Source organism: Phascolarctos cinereus, unplaced genomic scaffold (genome assembly GCF_003287225.1).
Source record: "Phascolarctos cinereus isolate Bilbo 61053 unplaced genomic scaffold, phaCin_HiC Scaffold_3;HRSCAF=262, whole genome shotgun sequence".
NCBI lineage: Eukaryota > Metazoa > Chordata > Mammalia > Diprotodontia > Phascolarctidae > Phascolarctos > Phascolarctos cinereus.
This window is the reverse complement of record NW_027555736.1, coordinates 45,888,400-45,912,070: the sequence shown is the minus strand read 5'-3', so window position 1 is coordinate 45,912,070 and position 23,671 is coordinate 45,888,400. Positions and strand designations below refer to the sequence as shown.

At 44.8% G+C, this 23,671-nt stretch overlaps 2 protein-coding genes across 4 annotated transcripts in view; one reads left to right on the top strand and one right to left on the bottom strand.

Moving 5' to 3' along the window:
* The window catches only part of CD276 (CD276 molecule), an 82,528-nt gene extending 60,696 nt beyond the window's left edge, over window positions 1-21,832 (bottom strand). Inside the window, exon 1 of the mRNA XM_020994599.2 lies at window positions 21,429-21,832. The gene's annotated coding sequence lies outside the window, so the exon portion shown is untranslated. The remainder of the gene's footprint in view (window positions 1-21,428) is intronic.
* Window positions 21,833-22,072: 240 nt separating this feature from the next.
* The window catches only part of NPTN (neuroplastin), a 72,244-nt gene continuing 70,645 nt past the window's right edge, over window positions 22,073-23,671 (top strand). For 2 of the 3 annotated variants that reach the window (XM_020994490.2, XM_020994489.2), the window contains exon 1: window positions 22,073-22,359. In XM_020994490.2, the coding sequence (XP_020850149.1) occupies window positions 22,269-22,359 (91 nt within the window). In that variant the 5' untranslated portion in view covers window positions 22,073-22,268. The remainder of the gene's footprint in view (window positions 22,360-23,671) is intronic. The other variant, XM_078150796.1, reaches the window with a different exon arrangement.

Genomic DNA, 23,671 nt, shown 5'->3' with positions numbered 1-23,671 from the left:
AAGAACGCCACAATCTCTGATCTTGAGGAGCTAACATTTGCCTGCTCTGGCTCCGCCTGACATTCTATGGTTTTCAAGCTGGGAAGGGATGTCAGTGGCTGCAGCCTTCTTTTCTATCCCAAACCACTGCAGTGAGAGCCTGGTTTGTTTCTTTCCATTCAGTCCTCTCCCCTACTGAGTGAGAGCCTGGTGTGATGGCATAAGGCCTGAGGATGGGTATGCGAGTATGGAGGCCCATATGGCTTTCTGCCAACCACACAGGACCGAGGCTCTGGATCCATAGGTATACAGCAGTAATTCTGGGCTATTGCTGCCTGGCCCAGATCAGAAATAACCTCTCCAGAGCAAGGCCCTCACTGCAACCTATCCAAAGCCATCCTACCCCTTTCTATATTTGTAGCTTTAGAAAGTCACTGCAGAGATGTTTCTTTTAGGTCAGTGTGAGGACTACAGACTTCAGCACCCCACTAGGCAGTTTATAGTCAGTCAATAAACATTTATTAAGCCCCCACTATGTGCGAAGCACCATGCTAAGTGCTGGGGATGCAAAGAAAGGTAAAAGATAGCCCCAGTTCTCAAGGAGCTCACAGTTTAATAGGGGAGAGAACATGCAAATAATTGTGTATAGGAAAGCTACGTACAAGATACAATGGAAATCACCACAGCTAGAACTAAGAGGAGAGGCTTCCTGTCAAAGGTGCAATTTTAGCTGGGACTCGAATGAGCCATAGCCCTTGCGTCAGAGGACCTGGGTTCAGACACCACTGCTGCCACTTACAAGTTCTGTGGTCAATGGCACGTCCCCTGACATCTTGGAGCCCCAGTTTCCCCATCTGTATGATGAGGGGACAGGATCGTGTGAGCTCTGAGGTCCCTTCCAGCTCTACACCTATGATCCTTTGATGCAGCTGCCTGGGGCCTTCCTGAGAGAAATCATTTAAACCAGGCTCAGGGGAAGCCTCCCGTGCCTTCCCTCATTTAGTTCTTCAGCAAATGCTGAGTTGAATTCCATACAGGCAGAGCTCCCACTCCAGCTCCCGGAAGCAACCCACAATTTCAAGTCCATTTAATCAGATGAGTCACACTGATCTGTGACAATTAAGCCTGAAGGAAAAAAAACTAGAAATGATAAGAGGAAAAACCACCTTCAGTAATTAACTTGACCAGTGGAATTTCTCTCTCCACCCAATCCTAGATTCTGGAAATGAGAAGTCAAATTTTAAATGATAAATGTTTATTGTTTAACCAAGAGTTAGAAAGATAACAAAGCTTATCTAGCACATTCAAGCAATTAAACTGATAAACAAGGACAGACAAGCGACCAGTGCATGAAGAACCATGTGCTGCTCTGTTTGATCCAGAGATTACTGTTAGGCATGTATGCTCTAAGGATGTCAGAGACAGAAGAAAAGGTCTCATATGCACAAAAAAGCTATAACAGCAATTTTTGTAAGAGCAAGAACAAGGAAGAAAGTGAGTTTTGATTGGGAACAATCAGGACCAATATTAATATATGAATGTAATAGGATATTCAGCTCTGAAAAATGAGTAGAAATTTGGGAAGACTTGTATTAACCAATATAGGACAAGGAGAACAATTTAAACAGTAACCACAATAATATAAAAGAGAACATGTTTGATAGCCTTGAGAACTCTGACCAATGCAGTGATCAGCATGACTTCACAAGACCGATGGTGAACCTCGCCTCTTTCCTCTCAGTGGAAAGTCTGGAAGGGGGTAGACATTTCCAGGCATTGCCAACGTGGCGATTTAGTGTGCTTGACTGTACTTATGTATTAAAAGGAGGGTTCTATAAGGGAAGGGGGGTGCTCACTGGGAAGTAACAGTTTTTTATACATATCTACATACATACACACATAAACTTTTTAAAGAGCCATGTGTTTCTTACCATGTATAGAATGAAACCATATCATTAAGGGTTAGATACTGGGGTTACATTGCCATATGTGACAGTGAGGGTTGTCATTGTTTACTTTGGATTAGGGACAGAGTATTGGCAGGCAGATCTTACCTAGGTCATGCGCTCTGGGCACTGCTTTCACATTCATAGTCCTTCAACTAAAACCTTACACATATTGTGGTATACCAGTCACCTGCAATTCTGGAAGACCTCACAGGCACAACAAAACTGTGGTTGTTTCAACCAAACTGGGAAGGTTTTGGAGTTGATCCAAAGAACAGCTTAGCTAAGTTCAGAGAGATTCATTGCCCAAAGGGTTGGACACCAGGTAATGAATTTTGAGGGGACCTGAGCTACTCATGAAGACAGTCTCCTAAGACAGGGGGACTTACTCCTGGACCCACCCCTCCGGCAGTCTAGTGAAGCCTATGGGCCTATTCTCAGAATCATGTTTTTAAATATATAGAGTAAAATGCATGAGATTACAAAGAAAACCAATTATTCTGAAATACAGTTACCAAAATGTTAAAAAACCCAAGTTCACAGACCCCAGGTTAAGAACCTTTCTCCTAAAACTGGAAGGACTGTAATTTGTGGTAAACGATCAAGTATGTACACCGGTGAAATCAGGGATCCTGGAACTATAAAATAAAATACTGTGAAAGATGGATGATTTCACTTAAGTGTGACCTATTGCCTCCAGTGACAAAGATCTGGTCTCTCCCTGTCTACAGATTATGGGTTTGGAGCCCAACAGTTCTCTTATTTGTGCATACAGCTGGGGAGGAGTGAGCGGATTTTGGGCGGATGGGGGCGGGGTGGCCCGGGGTTGCCAATTCTCTACATTTCTGAGGTTTTCAGGGAAGGAGCTTTGGTTTTTGCTGCCAAAAGCTGCCTAGAGACATCCCTGGGGTTCCAAGATATTTATTTTTAGCCTAAAGGGCAGGAGATCAAATCCTTGACTTTTGGAGCTGAAGTGGACCTGAGAGGTCTAGTCCAATCTTGCCATTTTACAGAAGAAGTAACTGAGACCCAAATGGGAACATGACTTGGCTAAGGTCACACAGCTCATCAGCCTGGGAGCCAGAACTCAGAACAGGGTCTTCCCACTCAGAGTTTATGTTGTTCCTAAGACTTTGGGCTGACTTCACTGGGAAACTCCTCAAGTTCACAAAAGAAGTGTTCCCAGGGATTCTTGCTCTACCTATCTCCCCCTTGTCTACTTCTTTTCCGCCCCTCATCCCCTTCCTCCTACTCTGTTCTTCCTTCTTTGCCTTCCTTTCTCTCTCCCACATTTATTCTGCCCCCTCCTTATTTTTCGGTCCATTATCCCCTTTCCAAGACTCAGACTTCAATACCTCTGCTTCTCACACAAGATACACAAGATCTCCTACCTCTGGACCTTTGCACCATCCTGGAAATGCATTCCCTCTACAACCTCACCCTAGAGCATCGATTTCTTCCTCCAAGATACACCTCAAGCTTTTCCTGACCCTCAACTGCCTCTCTCCCTAACGCCCTTGTATTTATTCTCTATTTATTCTGCACACACTCACATGTACTTGTTCTCTCCCTGCTGGAATTAAGTTCCTTGAGGAGAGGAATTGTTTCAGTCTTAGTATTAGGAGGCTCAGACCATCACATAGTCCCAGGAACATGCTGTAGGAAGTCCTTAAAGATGCTGATTAACTGATCGATTGACTTCTTCAGGCCCTGAATGTTCCACCATCCCACCCTGCTCTTCCCATCTGAAAATAACCTCCCCAGGAGTGACTTCATATCAACAGAGAGGGGCCTCAACCCCTACCTCCAGTTGGGCAATGTTCTACTCATTCTAACAGAGGGCATCTTTGATGCTGCTTGCACAAAACTTAGAGCTACACAGCCCAGCCGACTGCCCAAAGGCAAGGTTTTCAAATTATTCCCCTCTGAGGAATATTCTCCACGGCCTCCTTAGCAGCTCAATCTACACATGGTGGTCATGACACTCAAGGGGTGGAAAATGAAAAACAGTCCCTGCCTTTGAGGAGCTTATGTTCAACTGGAGGGAGGCAATAGATATACAGATATAGAAATACAGAAATACATTAAGTAATTTTGAGAGAGTGTACTCAGCCTGACAGTCAACTATTCCCCCAAGTTTACAAAAAAATAATTCTTTTTCTTATACTTTTAGAGTCAGAAAGCAAAAACCCCATCCATTCCAATAGAAAGTCAGCTTTTTGAAGACAGACTGTTTTTGCTTTTTCTTTGTATCCCCAGTGTTTAGCACTGTGCCCACACAGTAAATCTTAATAAATGTTTGTTGACTGCTTCAAGAACACTTGGTCCAAGCTCATTTTACAGATGAGGAAACTGAGGTCCAGAGAGTTAAGTGACTTATCCAAGGTCACACAGATAGAAAGTGACCCAGGATTCAAACTCAGACCCTCTGACTTCAAATCAAATCCAGTGCTCTTCCATTGTACCACACTGTCTCCAGAGTAGCTAAGAATTTATATGCGTCGGGCATGAATAAGCCCTGCCATGAAATCACATAATCTGGTTCCAGACTGCTTGTCAGGTTATTTGGGTGGGGTTTTTCCCATACTAATCTTACTCCTCAGGGTCGGTTCTCCACTGAAACTACCCACTCTGAGATTCTTTTCCATTGCAGTGCCATTCCCTTTTACTATTTGACCTCAGTTCCAGGAAAATGTTACCTCGAGCAGGACCTCTGATTACCAGGCAGTTAGCTATCTCCCACACAACTGGACCAAGTGACTGCAGGCCATGGCATGTCCAGTAGCAACATTCCATGAGAGACTAAGGTCTCAAACTGACCATTAATTGTAGACCCTGGAGACTTCCCTGCCTCTCTATCATCTTATTGCAAGGGGCCATCTCCAGTCATCCTGATGTATATCTTGCCACTGGACCCAGATGACTCTAGAGGAGAGAGTGAGACTGGTGCCACTGCACAGCCCTCCCTCACTTAAATCAAATTCACCTGCAAGTCACCTTCCTGCTATCATGGTCCTCTTCAAGAATGAAGGACAAAGGGCAGCTAGGTGGCGAAGTGGACAGAGCAACGGCCCTGAAGTCAGGAGGACTTGAGTTCAAATCCTGCCTCAGACCAAACACTTGACACTTACTAGCTGTGTAACCCTGGGCAAATCACTTAATCCCAACTGCCTAAAAAAGAAAAAAAGAATGAAGGACAAACAACAATCTCATTGCAAGTAAGTGAGAGAGCTCACCATGTCCATCTGACCTCAGTTACTTGACCATGCTACCTTCTTGCCATGATGCTCCTGCCCCTGCCTTCTCCTATGCATCCTCTCTAACAGATCTCTAACTGCTGCCTTGGTCCTCTGCTGATTAGGGAGAGCTCATTACATCTAATCCACCTCAGCCACTGAACCAAGGAGCTCTCCACAGGAATCTCTTGTTCTGTGAACAGTAATCATGTCATTCTTATCATTGCTCCTAGGAAAGGTACATAATTCAGTAGCCCTATGGTTGTGCTCACCATCCCTATGACTACACTTCCCTTATTACTACTCTCCTATGTTCATTGTTGTTGTTCAGTCATTTTTCAGTTGCGTCCGACTCTGTGACCCCATTTGGGGTTTTCTTGGCAAAGATACTGGAGTGGCTTGCCATTTCCTTCTCCAGCTCATTTTACAGATGAGGAAACTGAGGAAAACAGGGCTAAGTGACTTGCCGAGGATCACACAGCTAGGAAGTATTTGAGGCCAGATTTGAACTGAGGAAGATGAGTCTTCCTGACTCCAAGCCCAGGGCTCTATCCACTGCGCCATCTAGCTCCCCTACATTCATTCTGTCCCCCATTGGAATGTAAGCTTCTTAGGACAGAGAGGGTTTTTCTTTTGTATTTCCAGCACTTAGCCCAGTGTCTAGAACACAGAGAAAACTAAACAAACCTCCATTCATTTATTGCTGGCTTATATCCATTCACACTTGTGGGCCACGTTAGCTAGGGGTGCTATGAGTTCAGTATTGTCACATCCTACAAAGCTGATGCCTCCTTTAGCTAACCCCTCCCTACCTCCACTAGCAGGGGGGCTTTGCCGTTTCTCCAGTAGTTTCTTCTCATTCTCTCATCTGCAAATCTGGTCCCTCCTTTCCTCAGATCATCTGTATAGCATGCTCACTGGGCCCATTTAGTCATTTAGACAAGAGTACAGTGCCAATTGGTTTGGAATTTCCTCATTTAGCAGTCACAGTACTAAGATGGCCCTCATTTGCTAGAGTGACTTGGTATATTTTACTAAAAAGTGGTCCCACTGGCCTGCATCCAATATGCCAGTCACTATATCCTGTCTGTGGTGGAAAAAGTGGTGGCTTTTTTTTTTTTGTCTTTAATTGGTAGAGGATCTTCTTCCCGCAATGCAATTAGCAATTGTCTTGCAATTTCTAGTCTTAGAGAGTTGCACTGGGGCTCTGGGAGGTTAGGTAAATTAAGTGTCCAGGAACACACAGCCAACAGCTATCACAGACAGGAGCTGAACCCAGGTCCGTCCTGAATGATGCTTGCCCCCATCCCAATGCATTACACTGCCTCTCAACTCTTAGGTTTGGCCTTAAACTTCTGATGGCTGTCCAGCAGGGGGCTCCTTTTTTCCATTCCAAGGATAGCCCATTCCAGGTCCAGCCAATCCCAATTTTTCAATAAAAAAGGGTGAGCTTTGCCTGCTGGGAGGCAGAGAACCAGAACTTTAGAGCTGGATGGGGCCTTTGAGGCCAGCTGCTCTAAGCCCTGGGGACCAAGGAGGTTAAATGACTTGCAAATGCTCACACAGTAAGTGGCACCGCTGGGATTCAAATCCAGGTCCCCACCTCTCAGTCCCGCACACTGCCTATCTTACCATGCCACCTCTGCTGGCCGGGTTTTCGATGTCAGTTCTCACTGGCCCAGGAAGGCAAGGATAGTTCTCCTGTGCGTGGAACGTGGGCCAGCAGATGACAGCAGGCCCAGGTGGCAGCTTGGCCACCACAGGAGCAGCATTCACCTGCTGTGGTTCCTGCAGCTGTTCACTCATTCCTGTCCCACCTAAATCAGCCCCTCTAAGACTGCAAAGGAAGCTGCTCCCATCCTGTTGGTAAAAACCCGTCAGCCCCTTTATCTCCACCAGACACCCGATAACCCTGGCAGTCATCTCAGACATGGCGACCAGGTAGACATTTGAGTCTAACCCATCTTGAGTTGTCACAGACTCCACCCAGCTGGCACCACCAGGAGGCATGCCAACCTGACCGCAGGCAGACAGGATACCCAAGGGAGTTAAACAAACACCACTCATTGCCTTGCCATTCTCCAAGGATGGCAACACCAGCAGAGCACTGAGACTCAGAGGTGGGAAGACCACCAGGGATCCCAATGGTCCCAACCACATTGCCTCGCTGCACCAAGAATACTACCTCACTGTTTCTCTCCTCCTCCTGAGTTGCTTTTTGTTAGAACTGTAAAGCAGACGCTTCAAATATACTGCCTTCTAGCAGCCTGTGTGCGCACACGACTAGCAAAGCACTCCTCCGAGGGAAGTGGCCATACCTGCTCCCTTCCCACATCTACATTTCTGCTGCCTTGCTTGCCCCGCTATGCCAACAAACACGTTCAAAACTGAGGTGGTTATTTTTACGCCTCCCCACCCTCACACTACCAACGCCTTCTGAACTCCCTACTTCTGTCCATGGGACTAGTACGCATCTAGTCATTAAGCTTCAAGCTTTGGCTCGTCTTCTGCCAGCGCTGCTTACTGCCCCCAACCATGCAGCATCAGGGCAAGGAATGCAAGGACATCACTTGCCCTCTCAGGAGAAGAAACACTGAATTAGCCAGCGACCTCAGAGAAGTACCGCTCCTTGGAATCATCCTGCTCTTGCCTCTCCTTCAATGGATCTCTGCCCAAAATTCAGTCTCTGCTTTTGGATAATTCCTGATTCCCGTTCCTCAAGCTGTTTGCCTTCTTCTGATCAGGCGCTCACCCGCCCAAATGGGAGTCTCTGAACTGGATTACTCATGTAGTAACTCACTTCGGTTACTTGCCTCTGAGCTCAACTCTGCTGCCTCAAATCTGGTCTGCTCCTTTTTGGCCCCTTAAGTAAACCACAAAGTGCCATAGAAATGTCAGCTATTGTTAGCAGGCAGTAAATGGTAGGCCAAGGAAGGACAAAACTTTAGATGAGGGTTGGGTGGTGGAGAGAAGCGTACACTAGAGAGCTCCTATACAAGAAGCAGCCACATGACACAGAGCTTAAGAGTGCTGACTTTGGAGCTGGGAAGATTGGGGTTCAAATACTGCCCGGTGCACTTACTTTCTTGTGTGACCCTGGGCAAGTCACTTAAACTATTTGAGCCCTAATTTCTTCATATCATGAAATGAGAAGATTGGTCTAAATATCACCTAAGATTCTAGGTCTAAATCTCTTCTCTTGTGAGGATTTATAAACGTGGGAACTAATCATTGCCCATGTAAGGTCTCGGCTTTGTTGACTTCCTTTGGTAACAGCATATGGTGGGCAAGGTACCATACATACATTTCCCCCAGATTCATTGCTGGAAACTTATTATAGTCCAGAAAACCCTCTGGTGTTTCAGTCTTAGTGAAAAAATATGCAGAAAAGAATGAAGTTCAAGAGACACATTTAAAGAGGATAGTGTTGATTCTACCATGCAAAATTTAATGTATACTTTAAAAACACCAAATTCCATGAAATTCACTGTTTCACATGCAATCCTCTTTTTCTTTATATGTGGAAATGTGCACGTTTACTGATATTTTTAAGTTCATAATTTTCAAAAATTAAGTTAAACAAAAGAAAAGAAAGCATTTTGCTTAAAGCTTTCTGGTGACATTCTTACTTGTACCCTTTCTCTGTCCATTCAAGTCCATGTTGGGGGTGTCAGTCTCCAGCCTCACTGTGGGGAGTCAGTGTCCCACTGCCTTAGTTTGAGGGCATCAGTCTTGGCCCCAGTATGTGGAGTCCATGGGCTAGTCTCCTTTGGAATTGTCCATTCCAGGAAAAGTTGCCCTAATATACTATTCCCTGTTGTACCTATTCCTTGTTCTCTGCTCACTTGGGTATCTGAAATTAAGCCACGTGGACTTCCCTTGAAAACAACAAAAGCACTTTTCGCTTCCAATATTGAATGGACAGCATGATTCTTTTGCAAATCCCTTAAATCCCAGCAAAAGACCTCAACAGTGCTTGAAACCAAGAGTGAGACAATCCTATAAAAGGAACCCATGACCTTTGGGTCCTGACAGTCTTTGGCATAAGGTTACATTTTGAGAGCTCATTCATGATTATCCATTGAAGTACATACCATCTGCCTCTGGAATAGATAAGCTTAGCTAGGGCTCCCTGCAAATACTACAGCAGACTGTGTACCTGGTATATCGCAGTTTAAAATGAGCTAAGGATTCCTATTTGTTAAATTATTGGTGCTCTGGGATGAATACAGACCCATGCAGAGCCCTGTTGGTTTTGTAAATACCATTGATGATGACAACATGAATAGGACTGCTTTGGAGCTTCTCGGCAGGTATAGGGGTATAGGATATTGAATAAGATGTTCAGGAGGGAGGACAGTACAAATGCTTTACTGTGGGTGTTTTCAGAGTCGACAGAACTGCCCAAAGTTCCTAGAGGAATATCTGGAGAAAACATGTGGAAAGTAAAGACTCCCAACCCCTCTTTTCTGAAACACTGAATTCTTGTAGGGATTGATTACGTTTTTAAGGAAGGAAGGAAGAACTATGTCAGTTATAGTGAAGTTGTGAGAAAAGCAGACTGCCTTGCCAGTTGCAAGAATATGTCCACATCCCCAAAAGCATTGGCACTGGTCCTAAGGCACGTTCTGAGATAGATGTTATCACTTCTCTGAGCGGACTGCACAAGAAATTGCCATTATCTTCAGGAGGTGCTGTTGTTGAAAGTACATGTGAGACAGCAGATTGAGTGCTGGCCTTGGAGTCAGGAACATCTGGGCTCCAGATCCAACATTTAGTAGCTGTGCAATCTTGGACATATCGCTTAACCTTGTAGTGCCAGACAGCCTCCTAGGACTTATTTACTAAGTGATAAAATATATTAATGGAAGGACTTCCTACATCTACCAGGCATTCCCTCTGAGCACAGACAAGAGCTTTAGCTATGCCTCGGACTGTCATGCTAGAAAGAGAAGAGAGATTTGCAGCCTGGCTGGCATCTGCTCCTGAGATGCCACAAGAGTGATAGGTGTCAGATACCGAAAAGCGAAGATGACCGCTGAGAGCCTCGGAGGGCCAGCACTTGATATGCTGTATGTCTGAAAAATCAGAAGCTATACATGCATGCCTGAGGTCATTGGGAGTATAGAGAGTGAGGATGACCACTACATCACGTCCCCAGGGACAACCCAAGGGATGGGTGAAAGGTTTCAGTGTGTACAAGAATTAGAAAAGGTGCTGTACAGTATGAACGGCTGATCAAAGAGAAAGACAGCGGGGGCAGGAGGGCTTTTAGGACGCAATGGCAACATCCAGGTGAGTAATGATGAAAGTTGGAAGTAGGAAGAAAGAAGAGGGGATGGAGAAGAAGGATACTGCAAATGTAAAACTGCCAGGACCTGTTAACCCATGAAATATTCTATTTTCCAAAAGTCTCTGTGCAAGTTTTCCATTTCTTCTCCCAAACCCTATCTTCCCTTCTGTACCCCATGCCCCCATCCTCTCAAAAACAAACAATGCTGCAGAGAGGTGATTAACACTAAGGTTTACTCAAGTATTCAGGATAGACAAAGCCCTAAATAGGGTAGGGTGAATGGGGCTTGGTCTGAAGTGCCAAAATTTATAGGGTCTTGACAGCAATTGCAACTCTTTAGCAACAATCCATCTGTTTCACTCCAGGTGAGTTCCTCCTCTGGCTCTTCCCTTTCATGGTCTGCCCAAGCACTGTTTGAAAGTTTACGGGGGGGGGGGAGCCAAGATGGCAGAGTGAAAGCAGTGACTTGCTTGAGCTCTCCTCCAAACCCCTCCAAATACTCATAAAAAATAGCTCTAAACAAATTCTGAAGCAGCAGAACCCACAAAAAGACAGAGTGAAACAAATTTCTAGCCCAAGACAACCTGGATGATTGATCAGAAAGGTGTATCACGCCAGGCTGGGAGCTCAACGCAGTGTGTGGGCACACAGGCCACAGCAAACCTGGAGCGGGCCTCAGAGGACTGAATCTCGGGCACCTGTGGAGGTTTCCACAGTCCTCAATCCAGCAATGCCAAAGACAACTTAGAAGGTCAGTGGGAAAAGTCTGTTTCTGTCAGTGCTGAGAAAGGAAGGCGGGGTTTCAGCTCCATTCCCCAAGAGCGTGGGCGGGGGGGGGGGGCAGCTGCTTCCCGAGCTTCCGGCCCACAGACTGAGGGGGAATCCAGTGGCTGATCAGAGAGGGATTGTAGGGATCTCTTTGCCAGTGCTGAGGCAGGAATCTCTTGCTTTGCCGTGTTTGGATCTGGGCCACAGTTCTGGGCAGCGGTGCTGGGGTGAGGAGGAGCGCTGGCTTGGTGGAGCTTGTAGAGGCTGTGAAGAGGAACCCCTCCTCATAGTTACAGGACAGAAAGGAGTACTTGTAGTAGTAGGCCAGGACAGGAGTAAACACCTCGCCCCTTATCATACCACCTTGCAAGAACTGAAAATTTACAGGTCCCTACAAGTATCTCTGGAAACAGCTGTACAAACCCCCTGAAGCTTGGGACAGTACATTCTCCACATTGGAAGCAGATTCGTACCTTAACAAAGAGTTTAAAACTCAAGTAATTGGCCGGGATCATGAGCAAGCAGCGCAAAAAGAGTCAGACTATATTATCTTACTTTGGTGACAAAGAAGATCAAAATATACAACCAGAAGAAGACAACAAAGTCAAAGCTCCTACATCCAAAGCCTCCAAGAAAAATATGAATCAGTCCCAGGCCTTGGAAGAGCTCAAAAGGGATTTTGAGAAGCAAGTAAGGGAAGTAGAGGAAAAACTGAGAGTGATGCAAGAAAATCATGAAAAACAAGTCAACAGCTTGCTAAAGGAGACCCAAAAAAATACTGAAGAAAATAACACCTTAAAAAATAGCCTAACCCAAATGGCAAAAGAGGTCCAAAAAGCCAATGAGGAGAAAAATGCCCTAAAAAGAAAAATTGCCAAATGGAAAAGGAAGTCCAAATTACTGAGAAAATATTTCCTTAAAATTAGAATAGAGCAATTGGAAGATAGTGACTTTATGAGAAATCACGACACAGTAGAACAAATCCAAAAGAATGAAAGATTAGAAAACAATGTGAAATATCTCACTGGAAAAACAACTGACCTGGAAAATAGATCCAGGAGAGAGAATTTAAAAATTATTGGACTATCTGAAAGCCATGATCAAAAAAAGAGCCTAGACATCATCTTTCAAGAAATTATCAAGGAAAACTGCCCTGATATAGTAGAACCAGAGGGCAAAATAGAAATTGAAAGAATCCACAGATCTCCTCCTGAAAGAGATCCCCAAAGGAAAACTCCTAGGAATATTGTAGCCAAATTCCACAGTTCCCAGGTCAAGGAGAAAATATTACAAGCTGCCAGAAGGAAACATTCAAGTACTGTGGAAACACAATCAGGATAACACAAGATTTAGCAGCTTCTGCATTAAGGGACCAGAGGGCATGAAATACAATATTCCGGAGAGCAAACGAGATAGGATTACAACCAAGAATCACCTACCCAGCAAAACTGAGTATAATCCTTCAGGCAGTGAAATAGAGGACTTTAAAGCATTCTTGATGAAAAGACCAGAGCTGAATAGAAAATTTGACTTTCAAATACAGGACTCAAGTGGAACATGAAGAGGTAAACAGGAAAGAGAAATCATAAGAGACTTATTAAGATTGAACTGTTTACATTCCTGCATGGAAAGATGATATTTATAACTCATGAGACCTCTGTCAGTATTAGGGTAGTTGGAGGAAAAAAATTATATGTATGTATATGTAGATAGATAGATAAATAGAGAGCACAGGTGAACTGAAAATTAAGGGGTCATATCTGGAGAATAAAATTAAGGGATGAGAGAGGATTATACTTGGAGAAGAAAGGAAGAGGTAGAATGGGGTAAATTATCTCACAAAAAAAACACAAAAGAAAAGTCTCTTACAGTGGAAGGGAAAATGGGGGAAGGTGAGAGGGAATGAGTGAATCTTATTCTCATAGGATTTGGCTTAAGGAGGGAATAACATACACATTCAATTGGGTATGGAAATCTGTCTTACCCTACAGGAAAATAGGGGGAGAAGGGGACAAGAGAGCAGGGGGATGATAGAGAGGAGGGCAGATTGGAAAAGGGGGTAATCAGAAGTAAATACTTCTGAGGAATGACAGGGTCAAAAGAAAGAATAGAATAAATGGGAGGGCAGGATAGGATTAAGGGAAATAGAGTTAGTTTTTCACAACATGTCTACTATGGATGTGTTTTGCATAACTGCACATGTACAACCTATATTGAGTTGCTTGCCTTTTCAATGAGGGTGGGTGGGGAGGAAGAGAGAAAATTTGAAACCTAAAGTTTTAAAAACATATGTTTAAAAAAATGTTTTCACATGCTACTGGGAAATAAGAAATACAGGAAATGGGGTACAGAAGTCTATCCTGCCCTACAGGAAAATAGAAGGGGAAGGGGATAAGAGAAGGGGAGAGAGATAGAAGAGAGAACAGACTAGGGGAAGGGATATTCAGAATGCATGCCATCTTGGGGTGGGGGGAAGGGGAGATGGGGTGAAAATTTGGAACTCAAAAACTTGTGGCAGTGAATGTTGAAAACTAAAAATAAATAAATTTATATTAAAATAAACAAATAAATAAATGTTTTAAAAAATGTTTTCACATGCTACTGGGAAATAAATATAGGAAATGGGATACAGAAGTCTATCCTGCCCTACAGGAAAATAGATGGGGAAGGAGATAAGAGAAGGAGAGAGAGATAGAACAGAGGACAGACTAGGGGAAGGGATATTCAGAATGCATGACATCTTGGGGTGGGGGGAGGGGGAGATGGGGTGAAAATCTGGAACTCAAAAACTTGTGGAAGCGAATGTTGAAAACTAAAAATAAATAAATTTATATATGTTATACACTGAAAAAAAAAAAGGTTTACCTGACTATGCTTTTGTGTTCCTTGTCCCAGAAACAAAAATTGGTAACTAAGGTTCTGAATATAGTTGATGACCTGTTCTTGTAACAATCACAAATATTTAAAATGAAGAACAAATCTACCAGTTATTCAGAACTGACAGAACTGATGAGGGAAGAAGAAAAGCAAGACATTAAAGAGTATTGCAGAAATTAATTTTAGCTGTGTAGATGCTTTTGCTCCCAACTCAGGCAAAAGCAGTCACTTTGAGGAAGGAGCTGATGGAGCAAACGTAGGCTCTGAAGATTACGGTCCAGGATGCTCTTCAATTTTCCGATTCTGTTGTAATTAGGGAGGTTCAAACTCTTGGGCCAAGGAGACCAGCCACGAGAATTGTCGAAAGGTTTGCAAGTCATTTCAAAGGAAATAGTATAAATGCTTATGGACCACATGCACCCAAGAAGAAAACTAACCCCTGGCATGCCTGAAGCTACAGTTTGAACAAGCAGTGCCAGAAATTCTGGTCATTGACTCTCATAGGATTCTGGGCAAAGACTGAGGGTAAAGAATGTTCAGCTGTGCTTGACGAGGAGCCATCTTATGAGCAAAACTGGAGGCTGTAACTTAGAGACAATTAGAGCCTTTAATTGAAAGCATATTTTCAATCCAATAAATATTTATGAAGTGTCTATAAAGTAGAAGACACCAGGAATACAGAAACAAAAATGAAAAACTTCCTGCCCTCCAAGAGCTTGCATTCTATGGAGGGGAGGGGGGAAGGATACCTCTATACTTAGATGGGTCAATACAATACAATTATGGAAAGAGAGAACACTTCAAATTAGAGAAATGAGGGGAGGTTTCTTAGAGAAAGTGGCACCTTAAGTGGGCCTTGAAGAATGACAAGAATTCTAAGAGTCAGAGATGAGGACAGAGAGACTTCCAGGCACAGGGTGATATAGGCTAGGCCAAAGTTCACAGCTGAGAAGTGAAATAGGCCAGGTTAGCTGAAATGTAGGATGTCAGAGGGTATCACCACACATTTGGAATTGACAGCTGGTGTAGGAATGACTGCAAAGAGGAGGACACAACTACCTTGATGGGCCTGATCCCCTTGTGGCCCTCATGGACATTCTGCTTTGACCTGGACAAATGCCTGCTTCATCTCTGTACCACCCAGCAAACAAACAGACTCAGAACTTGAATACTGTGACAATATACATTTCTGGCACAGGAGCTTTGTAAGAGGATAGAAAGCAGTACTGGCAGGACCCCCAGAGATTCTCTGTAGCCTAGCAGTTCAAAATTTGGCCTGAATCATGATCTTTGGTGCTCAAGAAATGGAAGGATTACAAGAGGAGGAAACTCAGTGCTAGGTCTGGAGCATTTTCACTGGTATGGAGTGAGATGTAAAGTATATAGTAACCTATAAACATTTTTTATCTTCACAACCCCTTGCTGTTCCTAGAATGGTCTAGAACTGCTCCCTTGCTAGGTTTGACATACAGTAAGTTAATTAACCTCTTTGGGCCTCATTTTTCTCATCTACAAAATGAGAGGGTTAGACCAGACAATTTCTAAGGCCCTATCAAGCTCTCAATTCTATGATCCCTTATTACCAAGTCTTGTAATCTTTATGAAGGACTGAGAAAATTAGATTGTATGTATGGAAGCATTTTTTTTGCCTACTTTTAGTTTCTCTAGACATAAGAAATAACACATCTGGAACCTAAAACCCTTTTCAGACGTCTTTTCCCCAAGTGAACAAAAGCTAAGGTTTTCCTTTGAGATGGATCAAGGGTAGAAACTTAATTCTTCTCTAGATAAGATTATTACTTCCACACCTCTTAGGAGAGATTGAAGTCTGAACCTTGAGCCTCTTAAGGGGAGTGTCCTTCTTGCAAATTAAAAGTTAAGGTAATGATCACAGGGAAAAACTTTTCAATCTTTGTGGGAACTGTTCCAAGAAGGAACTGAATTCTGGAATATCAACCTCAAACTGCATTTTTTAACATAGTATCATCTTTTCTTTATTCAAGATCCTTGTAAATATTACCTCAAGCAGAGAGTTATGTTAGAGGACAGAGGAGATGATGTCTGTTTGGACATGTCTTGGCTTAGATATAACATAAGACTAAATTCAACAAAAATGTTTCTAGCAAACTTGAGTCGAAATCTCAGAATATTTTTTTTAACATGTGTGAACTATCAAACTCCAAAAAAACCGATATGCCGAGCAGCATAATTTGTTAAGGGAAAAAAAAAGTTAACAGCATAATCATAATTACTAATATTTATATAGTGCTCTAAGGTCTGCAAAGCACTTTGCAAACATGTCCTTTTATCCTCACAATTCTGGAGGAAGGTGCCATTATTCTCCCCATTTTACAGATGAGGAAAATGAGGCAGAGGTTAAGCGACTTGCCCAGGGTCACACAGCTGGTGAATATTTGAGGCTGGATTTGAACTCAGGCCTGTCTCCAGGTCCAGAGCTCTATCCACTGGGCCACCAAGCAAAGTCACAGACATAGGATAAGGCAAGATGTGTAACGGACCAGTTAGATGTGACTTGGTCGACTACAGGATTCATAAAGGTGACTAGTCAAAAAAGGTAGGTTGAGATTAGATTATGGAGGGCCTTAGAACATTAAAGTTAGAAGGGACCCCAGAGATCACCTAGTACAAGCCCTTCACAGAACTCTAAAGTTTTATGGGGATCTCAGCATCTGTCTGGCCAACCACTATCATAAAAGGACTTGTTGTAACACATGCACTAAGCCATCATCCAGCGAAGGAAGACCTCTAACGAGGATAACTCCGCACCTGCTGAGCTAGCCTTTTATACTTCTCGGACAGCTCTAAGTGGCAGACTTTTTCCACTTTTTTCCCCCTGACATTAAGCATAAATTTGCCTTTTTGGAACGTCTAAGCATTGTTCCTCGTTCTACCCCCTGTGACCCAGCAGAATAAATTGAGTCCTTCTTGCACATGACAGCCCATTACATAATTGAAGCCAGCTCTCACGCCTCTCCTAAATTATCTCTTCTTTAGGTTAAACATCCCCGATTCCCTCAGCTTATCCTTTTAGGGCAGACTCAAGGCTTTTCACTGACCTGGTTGCCTTCCTCCAGGTACCCTCCAATTTAGCAATGCTCTTCTTAAATGGTGCCTTTGCAGGTGGGGCCTCCAGACGCATTCTGATGACAGTGCAGGATGGTGTGCCTAGCAACTCCTCATGCTAGCCCCAAATCATATTAGCCTTCATGGTTGCCACAGCATATTGTTACATCAAATTGAGTCTGTAATCTACCAAACTCCCAGGCCTTTTTTGAACAGACTGCTGTCTAATAATGGCTCCCCTCATCTTATACTGTGAATTCAATTCAATCTTACCAAACCATACCAAAGTGTAAGATCTTACATGCATATTATGAAATTTGGCCTAATGTTCTAGCCGGAGAAGAGTTTTTTGGACCTTGACTCTCATCACGAATTGTGTTAGCTATCCTTCCCAGATTTGTCACCTCCAAATATGACAAGCATTCCATGCCTTGAACCGTGTCTTTGATAAAAACGTTCAACAGCCCCGGGATAAGCTCAGATCCCTGTGCACCTCACTGGAGACCTCCTTCCAGGCTGACGTTGAACCGTGTATAACTATTCTTTGAGTCATTACTTTCTGAGTCCAATTCCTTCAACCAGTTCTGAATCCATTTCATTATACTGTCACCCAGCCCACAAAGTTCCATTTTTTTCTGATAAGAAAAGCATGAGATCTCTTATCAAATGCTTTGCTAAAATTGAAGTAACTTTATCTGTAAATATTTTCCTGATCTATCTGCCAGTAGTCACTGTCAAATGAGGAAACAGAGTGAGTTTGGCACAAGCTGTTCTGATGAAGCCCTGCTGACTCTCTGGGATGTGTTGCTTCCTTTTTTAGATGTGTGCTAACTAGCCCTTTTATGACTCATTCTGGAATTTCATTTTGCACCAGAGGAAGATGAAGCCTTGAGTGCCAGGCTACAGAATTCGCAGTTTTTTCCTTAAGGGACAGAAAACCAGGGAAGTTTTTTGGTGTAATGAACAGGGCAATGAATTTAGATTTAGAAGATCAAGGTCTGAATCATGGCTGTGCTCCTTACTATCCCTGTTACCTTATGTAATGTACTTTTTAATAGCTTAGAACATCAGTTTCCCAATCTTTAAAATGGGGGTAACAACATGTGCCCTGTTTACTTCTTAGGGATACTTTGCTTCCTTGGATGTCAACAGTCATTGCCTAAGCAGCCACCACACGCTAGGCATTTTACTGGATGTAAAGGTGGACGTGTGACTACAGAGGATTATTTGCAATTTGGTAAATGCTGTTTTAAGATTCATATGAAAATGGCATTAAGGCTGAACTAAAGGGCGGAAGAGCCTGGAGCAAGATGAGCTAGCTGGCCGGCAAGCTGACGGGGTGATAAAGTTCTGGAGGGCCCGGAGAATAGGAATAATACAGTGAAATGACCCAAAAGCTTTTAGGCATTTGTAGTTAGCTCATTTCAGAAATTTAGAAATCGAGTCACGATGCTGTGGGAGAACGTCTCCTGTCACATGGGGCACCTTCAGGACTCGAAAATCCAAACCTATTAGTGCAGTACCATAGGGAGGCTTGCCATCAGGGCTGCAAGGAGGCCAGCGAGGCCCAAACCAGATTAAGGTCAAGTTGGGAAATAGTTAACAAAATAAATAAAAACAGAACACAGATAATGTTAATATGTGGTTTTCTAAATCACTATGTGACTGTGGGGATCCTACTGCATAGTTCAGTGGGCCCTTTGCTACTACTGGTGTTGAATACTGGAGTTAGAGACCTCTGAGTTCCATCTCTATTACTAGCTAGCTAGGTGACCTTCCGCATATCACTGTATCTCTCTAAGACCATTTCCTCATCTGTAAAATGTACTCTAATACTCTGAGATTACAAGTACAAGATCATAGAAAACCCTTGGTTGTTTTTTGCTTTTGAGTCCCATTCTTAAAGGAAGGAGGGAACTCAGCCTGGGTTCTGAACAATTCTGAGAACATGGGGAATGAAGGATTCCTCTTGAAAGTTTGACCAGTTGTTCAGCAATACCAGAAAATGACTAGTAACCAAGCAGGATCCAGGCTGTTTTCATTCACTTTGATGGTTTATAACTTTTCCTGTTTCTTGTCCAGTTAAAAAAATCCTTTGGTTCTTTTGTGAGGTTCAAACCCATACAGAGGGTCATTCTGCTGAAACAACCTTCTATTTATACTTATATCTCATATGTATATAGTTATTTTTATGTTGTGCCTCCCACCAGAATTTGAGTCCTTGAGGGCAGGGACTATGTTTTTCACCTTAATGAATTTTTGCTGATCAACTGTCTTAATGACCAGGAAGGTGCAACTTCTTCTGGCATGGCACAAGAGCTAAAGAAAATGATACCAATAAGTTATTTCTACGTTTAAGTAGCCAACTTGCTCAGCATTTGGATTTTTTATTTCCTTAAAAAAATGCGGAACTTAACACCAAGTAAGACCAGCATTTCTAGATACAAAATAGAACAAAGGGAACCGTATGCAAAACTATGAATCTGTATTGTGAACATACCTTTCATTTCTAAGCATTTATGTTATTCTCAAAGTGGTCCAGCTTGTCTATGTTGCCTACTGACATTCATTCTGTTTTCCACGCCATCTTAAAAATCCTTCAATGACCTTCCTTCTGTACTTTTCCTTTTATTCAATAACTTATTCTGTAGCTCTCCTCTTTCCCTCTTAACCGTACTCCTCTAGACTGAAAGAAAAATAAAACTTCTACATAATATATGTGTATCAAGTAAAATAAATTCCTACATTGGCCTTGTCCAAAAATGTCATTTTCATTTGATACGTTGAATTTATCACTTCTCTTTCAGAAGGCCTCTAGAATGTTATCATCCTTCTTTTGGAGTCACAGTAAGTCATTGCTTTAATTAGAGTTCTCAGGTTTTTTGAAGGTATTTTTGGTGTTACTGTATAAATTATTCTCCAGGTTCTGTTCATTTCAGTCTGCATCAGTTTATGCAAGTCTTAACGGGTTTCTCAGAAACCATCCCTTTCATTACTTCTCATAACACAATAATATTCCATTGCCCTCATACACCATAATTTGTTTAGTCATTTTTCAATTAATGGCCACCCCCTTAGTTTCTGGTTCTTTATCATTAAAAAAAGAGCTGCTATAAATATTTTTGTACATGGGGGTCCTTTCTCTCTTTCTTTTAACTCTTTGCATATAAGCCTAGTAGCACACTGCTGGGTAAATGGATATGCATAGTTTAGGAACTTGGGGGGTGTAATTTTCTCAATTGCTTTTCAGAATGGCTGGACCAAGTGACAACTTTTTGACAATTTGACCAATTGACAACAGCCAATCGACAAACACGTACTTTTTTTTTTTGGTGAAGCACTTGGGGTTAAGTGACTTGCCCAGAGTCACATAGCGAGAATAAACACTTATTAAGGGACTACTATGTACCAGACATCGTGCTAAGTGCAAGGGATACAAAGAAAGGGAAGGGCCAATTCCTGCCCTCAAAGAACTCACATTTGAATGAGCGAGACACCAAGAAAATGAGTATGAGCAAAAAAACTATGAATAAATAGGAAATAATCAACAGAGGGAAGGTACTAGAATTAAGGGAAATTGGCAAAGGTTTCCTGTAGAAGGTAGGATTTTAGCTAGGACTTTAAAGAAGTTGGGGGTAGGGAGGTGGTTCAGTGGATAGAGTGCTAGGCTCATCTTCGGTGAGTTCAAATCAGGCCTCAGATACTTACTAGCTGTATGACCCTGGGCAAGTCACTTTACCCTGTTTGCCTCAGTTTCTCCAAGTGCAAATAGGGATCATAATAGCCCCCACCTCACTGGCTTGTGGCCCGGAATAAGTACTTATTGCCTTCTCAGCCCTTTCTACCTTTCCAGTCATCTTATACTTCACTCCCTTGCATATCCTCTCCAATCCAGACTCCAAGCCCTTTCAGTGGCTTTCTCCCATGCTGGGGGTCTGTCTCCTGTTCTTCGTCAGGCCATCCTTCCAGTTCCAACTCAAACCCAGCCTTCTCCAGCCCTCCTTCACCTTGGGGCTGGTGATTATCTCCAATCTACCTAGCAGAGATCGACCTCGTTCGTGTACCTCATCTGCACGTGGCCTCACCCCGAGCCCCAGCGCTTTGGAGGCGGGGGCTGCTTCGGGTTTTTGAATCCCCAGCGCTTACCAGTGCCCAGCACACAGCAGGCGCTTAATAATAAATAATAATGATACTGGTGGGCCGATTGGCGACTGGTCCTGGCTGTCGATAGCTTGGATTCATTACCTGCTTTGGGAGACGCCCCTGGACACTTTTTGACCATGCATCTTTCGGGGGAGGAGCGCTTGCACTTGGATTTGGAGGCTCTGGGCTCAAAATACTTCAGCTGTGTGACTTTGGGAAAATTTAAGGGGAGGATGGAGCTGGAATGGTCTTCTGTAATAACTCCCATTTTCAAGGCGATTGACACTTTCCTCACAACCCCACGTCCAGGAGCTTATCTCCATTTCAGAAAGGAGAAAACTGAGGCTCCGCGCTGGGCCACACAGCGTTCTGGTGTCCTTACACTCCGAGTCCCGCAATGCTCCGAGCCACACCAGCTCCTCCCAGTCTTAAGTCTATAATCCGACCACGCCACGATCTATGACTCCTCACACGCTTCTTACAGTCTTAGGCGCTTCCTCTCGTCCGCCGGCTCCAAGTCCCGCCCCTTCCGCAGCCGCTCCCTTTACGTGAGGAGGCTGGAGGGGGAAGGAAAGGGCATCCTCATCACGTGATCGTAGCATCAGCCAGTCAGAACGGGGGGAGGAGGGCCGCCGCTCCAGCCCGGTCTTCCTCCTCCGCCGCCCCCGCCCCCTTCTCCTCTCGCGAACGCTTTTCGGTCACCCAGCACGGTGTTCTCGCGAGGCTTGAGTGCTGCGGCGGTCGGAAGACAGGGGAGGACCGAAGTAGTTGCCGCCGCTGCCGCGCCGCCGCTGCCGCCTCCTGTCGCTCGAGCTCCTGCGCGCGCACCCTCCCTCCTCCGCGCCCTCCCTCCCTCCCTCCCTCCTTCCTTCCCTCCTTTCCTTCCTCCCCCATCCCCCTCCCCGCTCGCCCCATTCGCCGCTGTGTCTCTGGCCAGAGAGGATGTCGGGCTCGCCGCTCCCCAGCTCCCTGGCCCTCTCCCTGCTGCTGGTCACGGGCTCTCTGCTCCCGGGGCCCGGCGCAGCTCAGAACGGTAAGGACGGGACCCCGAGGGGGTGGAGGAGGCCGAGGGAGACGGGCCGCCGGCCTCCGCGGAGGGGCGGGGGAGGGACCTGGGGGCGGCGGGCCTGGCGAGCCGGGGTACGAGGTTGAGGGGGCCGGGGGTCTGCAGGACTGACGAGCCGGGGTCCTAGCCCGAGGGAGGTGCGGGCCGCCGGCCTGACAGGGCCAGGACTGCGGGTCTGACGAGCCTGGGTCCGAGCGCGAGAGGGTGGCGGGGCGGGGGGCTGCGGGCCTGACGAGCCGGGGTCCTAGGCAGAGGGCCCCTCCTGAGGGGAGGGGCTTGTGCGGAGGGAGCGTCTCCTTCCCCCGGGCGAGGCACGGGGTCGGGCACCCTAAGGCTTCCCGGGGGGGCGGGGAGGACCCCAAAGAAGATCCTCCTCAAGGCTGGTCTCTCGGGGTGGGGGGGGTAGGGGAGATGAATTGAGAAATTTTGCGGAGGCCAAGCCGATATGGAAGGCCTAGGTGGAGCAGAGGTGGTGAGGTGCAGGGGATGGAAGCGAATGTTGGGGGTACAGAGCCTGGGCAAGGAAGAGGGGCATCATGGGTCTAGGAGTGGGCTGGAAAGCGAGGCGGAAGGGTTGTGCACCCCAAAACCCCGAGGAGACGAGGTGGGGAGATGACGAGAGATGGGGGAGCGGGGGAGGAACTGGCATTTGAGGGGAGAGAGGAAATCGGGAGAGGTTAATGTTCCTTGGAATGTGGCTTGGGGAATACAGGAGAGGAACGTGGCCCTGAAATGAGATTGTTGAGGGGAAAGAGATTAATAAGGAGTGGGGGGGGAGAAGCGGGGATGCAGAAGACTCTTGAGGGGAGTGGTTGGGAGAGAAAAATTGAGTTCCCTAAATAAAAGGAGAAGGTGGAGGAAAACTAGGGCAAGAGGAGAGGTGGAAGAGGAAGGATTGGCACTCTGCTTTTTGGGAAGTTAATAGAGAAGCTGGAGTGCCAGGGTGTTAGAAAAGAAATGAGGAAAAGAGGTTGGGAGGGTGCCGGTGCTGGGGGTGGGCGTAGGTGGTGAATCCCTTAATACTAGTTTGGAAAGTGGAAAGACTCTAGGAAAGGGTAAGGATTAGAGATTTAAGTCAGGGTGGTCTAGGATATTGGTTAAGCCTTGGGAAAGCAGGGACATATTAAGACAAATGCAGGGTTGGGGTTTAGAGGAAAGTATATAGGGAGCTTGACAACAGAATTAGTGTTTCTAGAGTCCGTGTCAGGAAAGAAAGGGGAATGGAAAGGGGAGATTTCCTTTAGGACTTGGTCTCTCTGTGTAGGAAAACGTTAAGTAG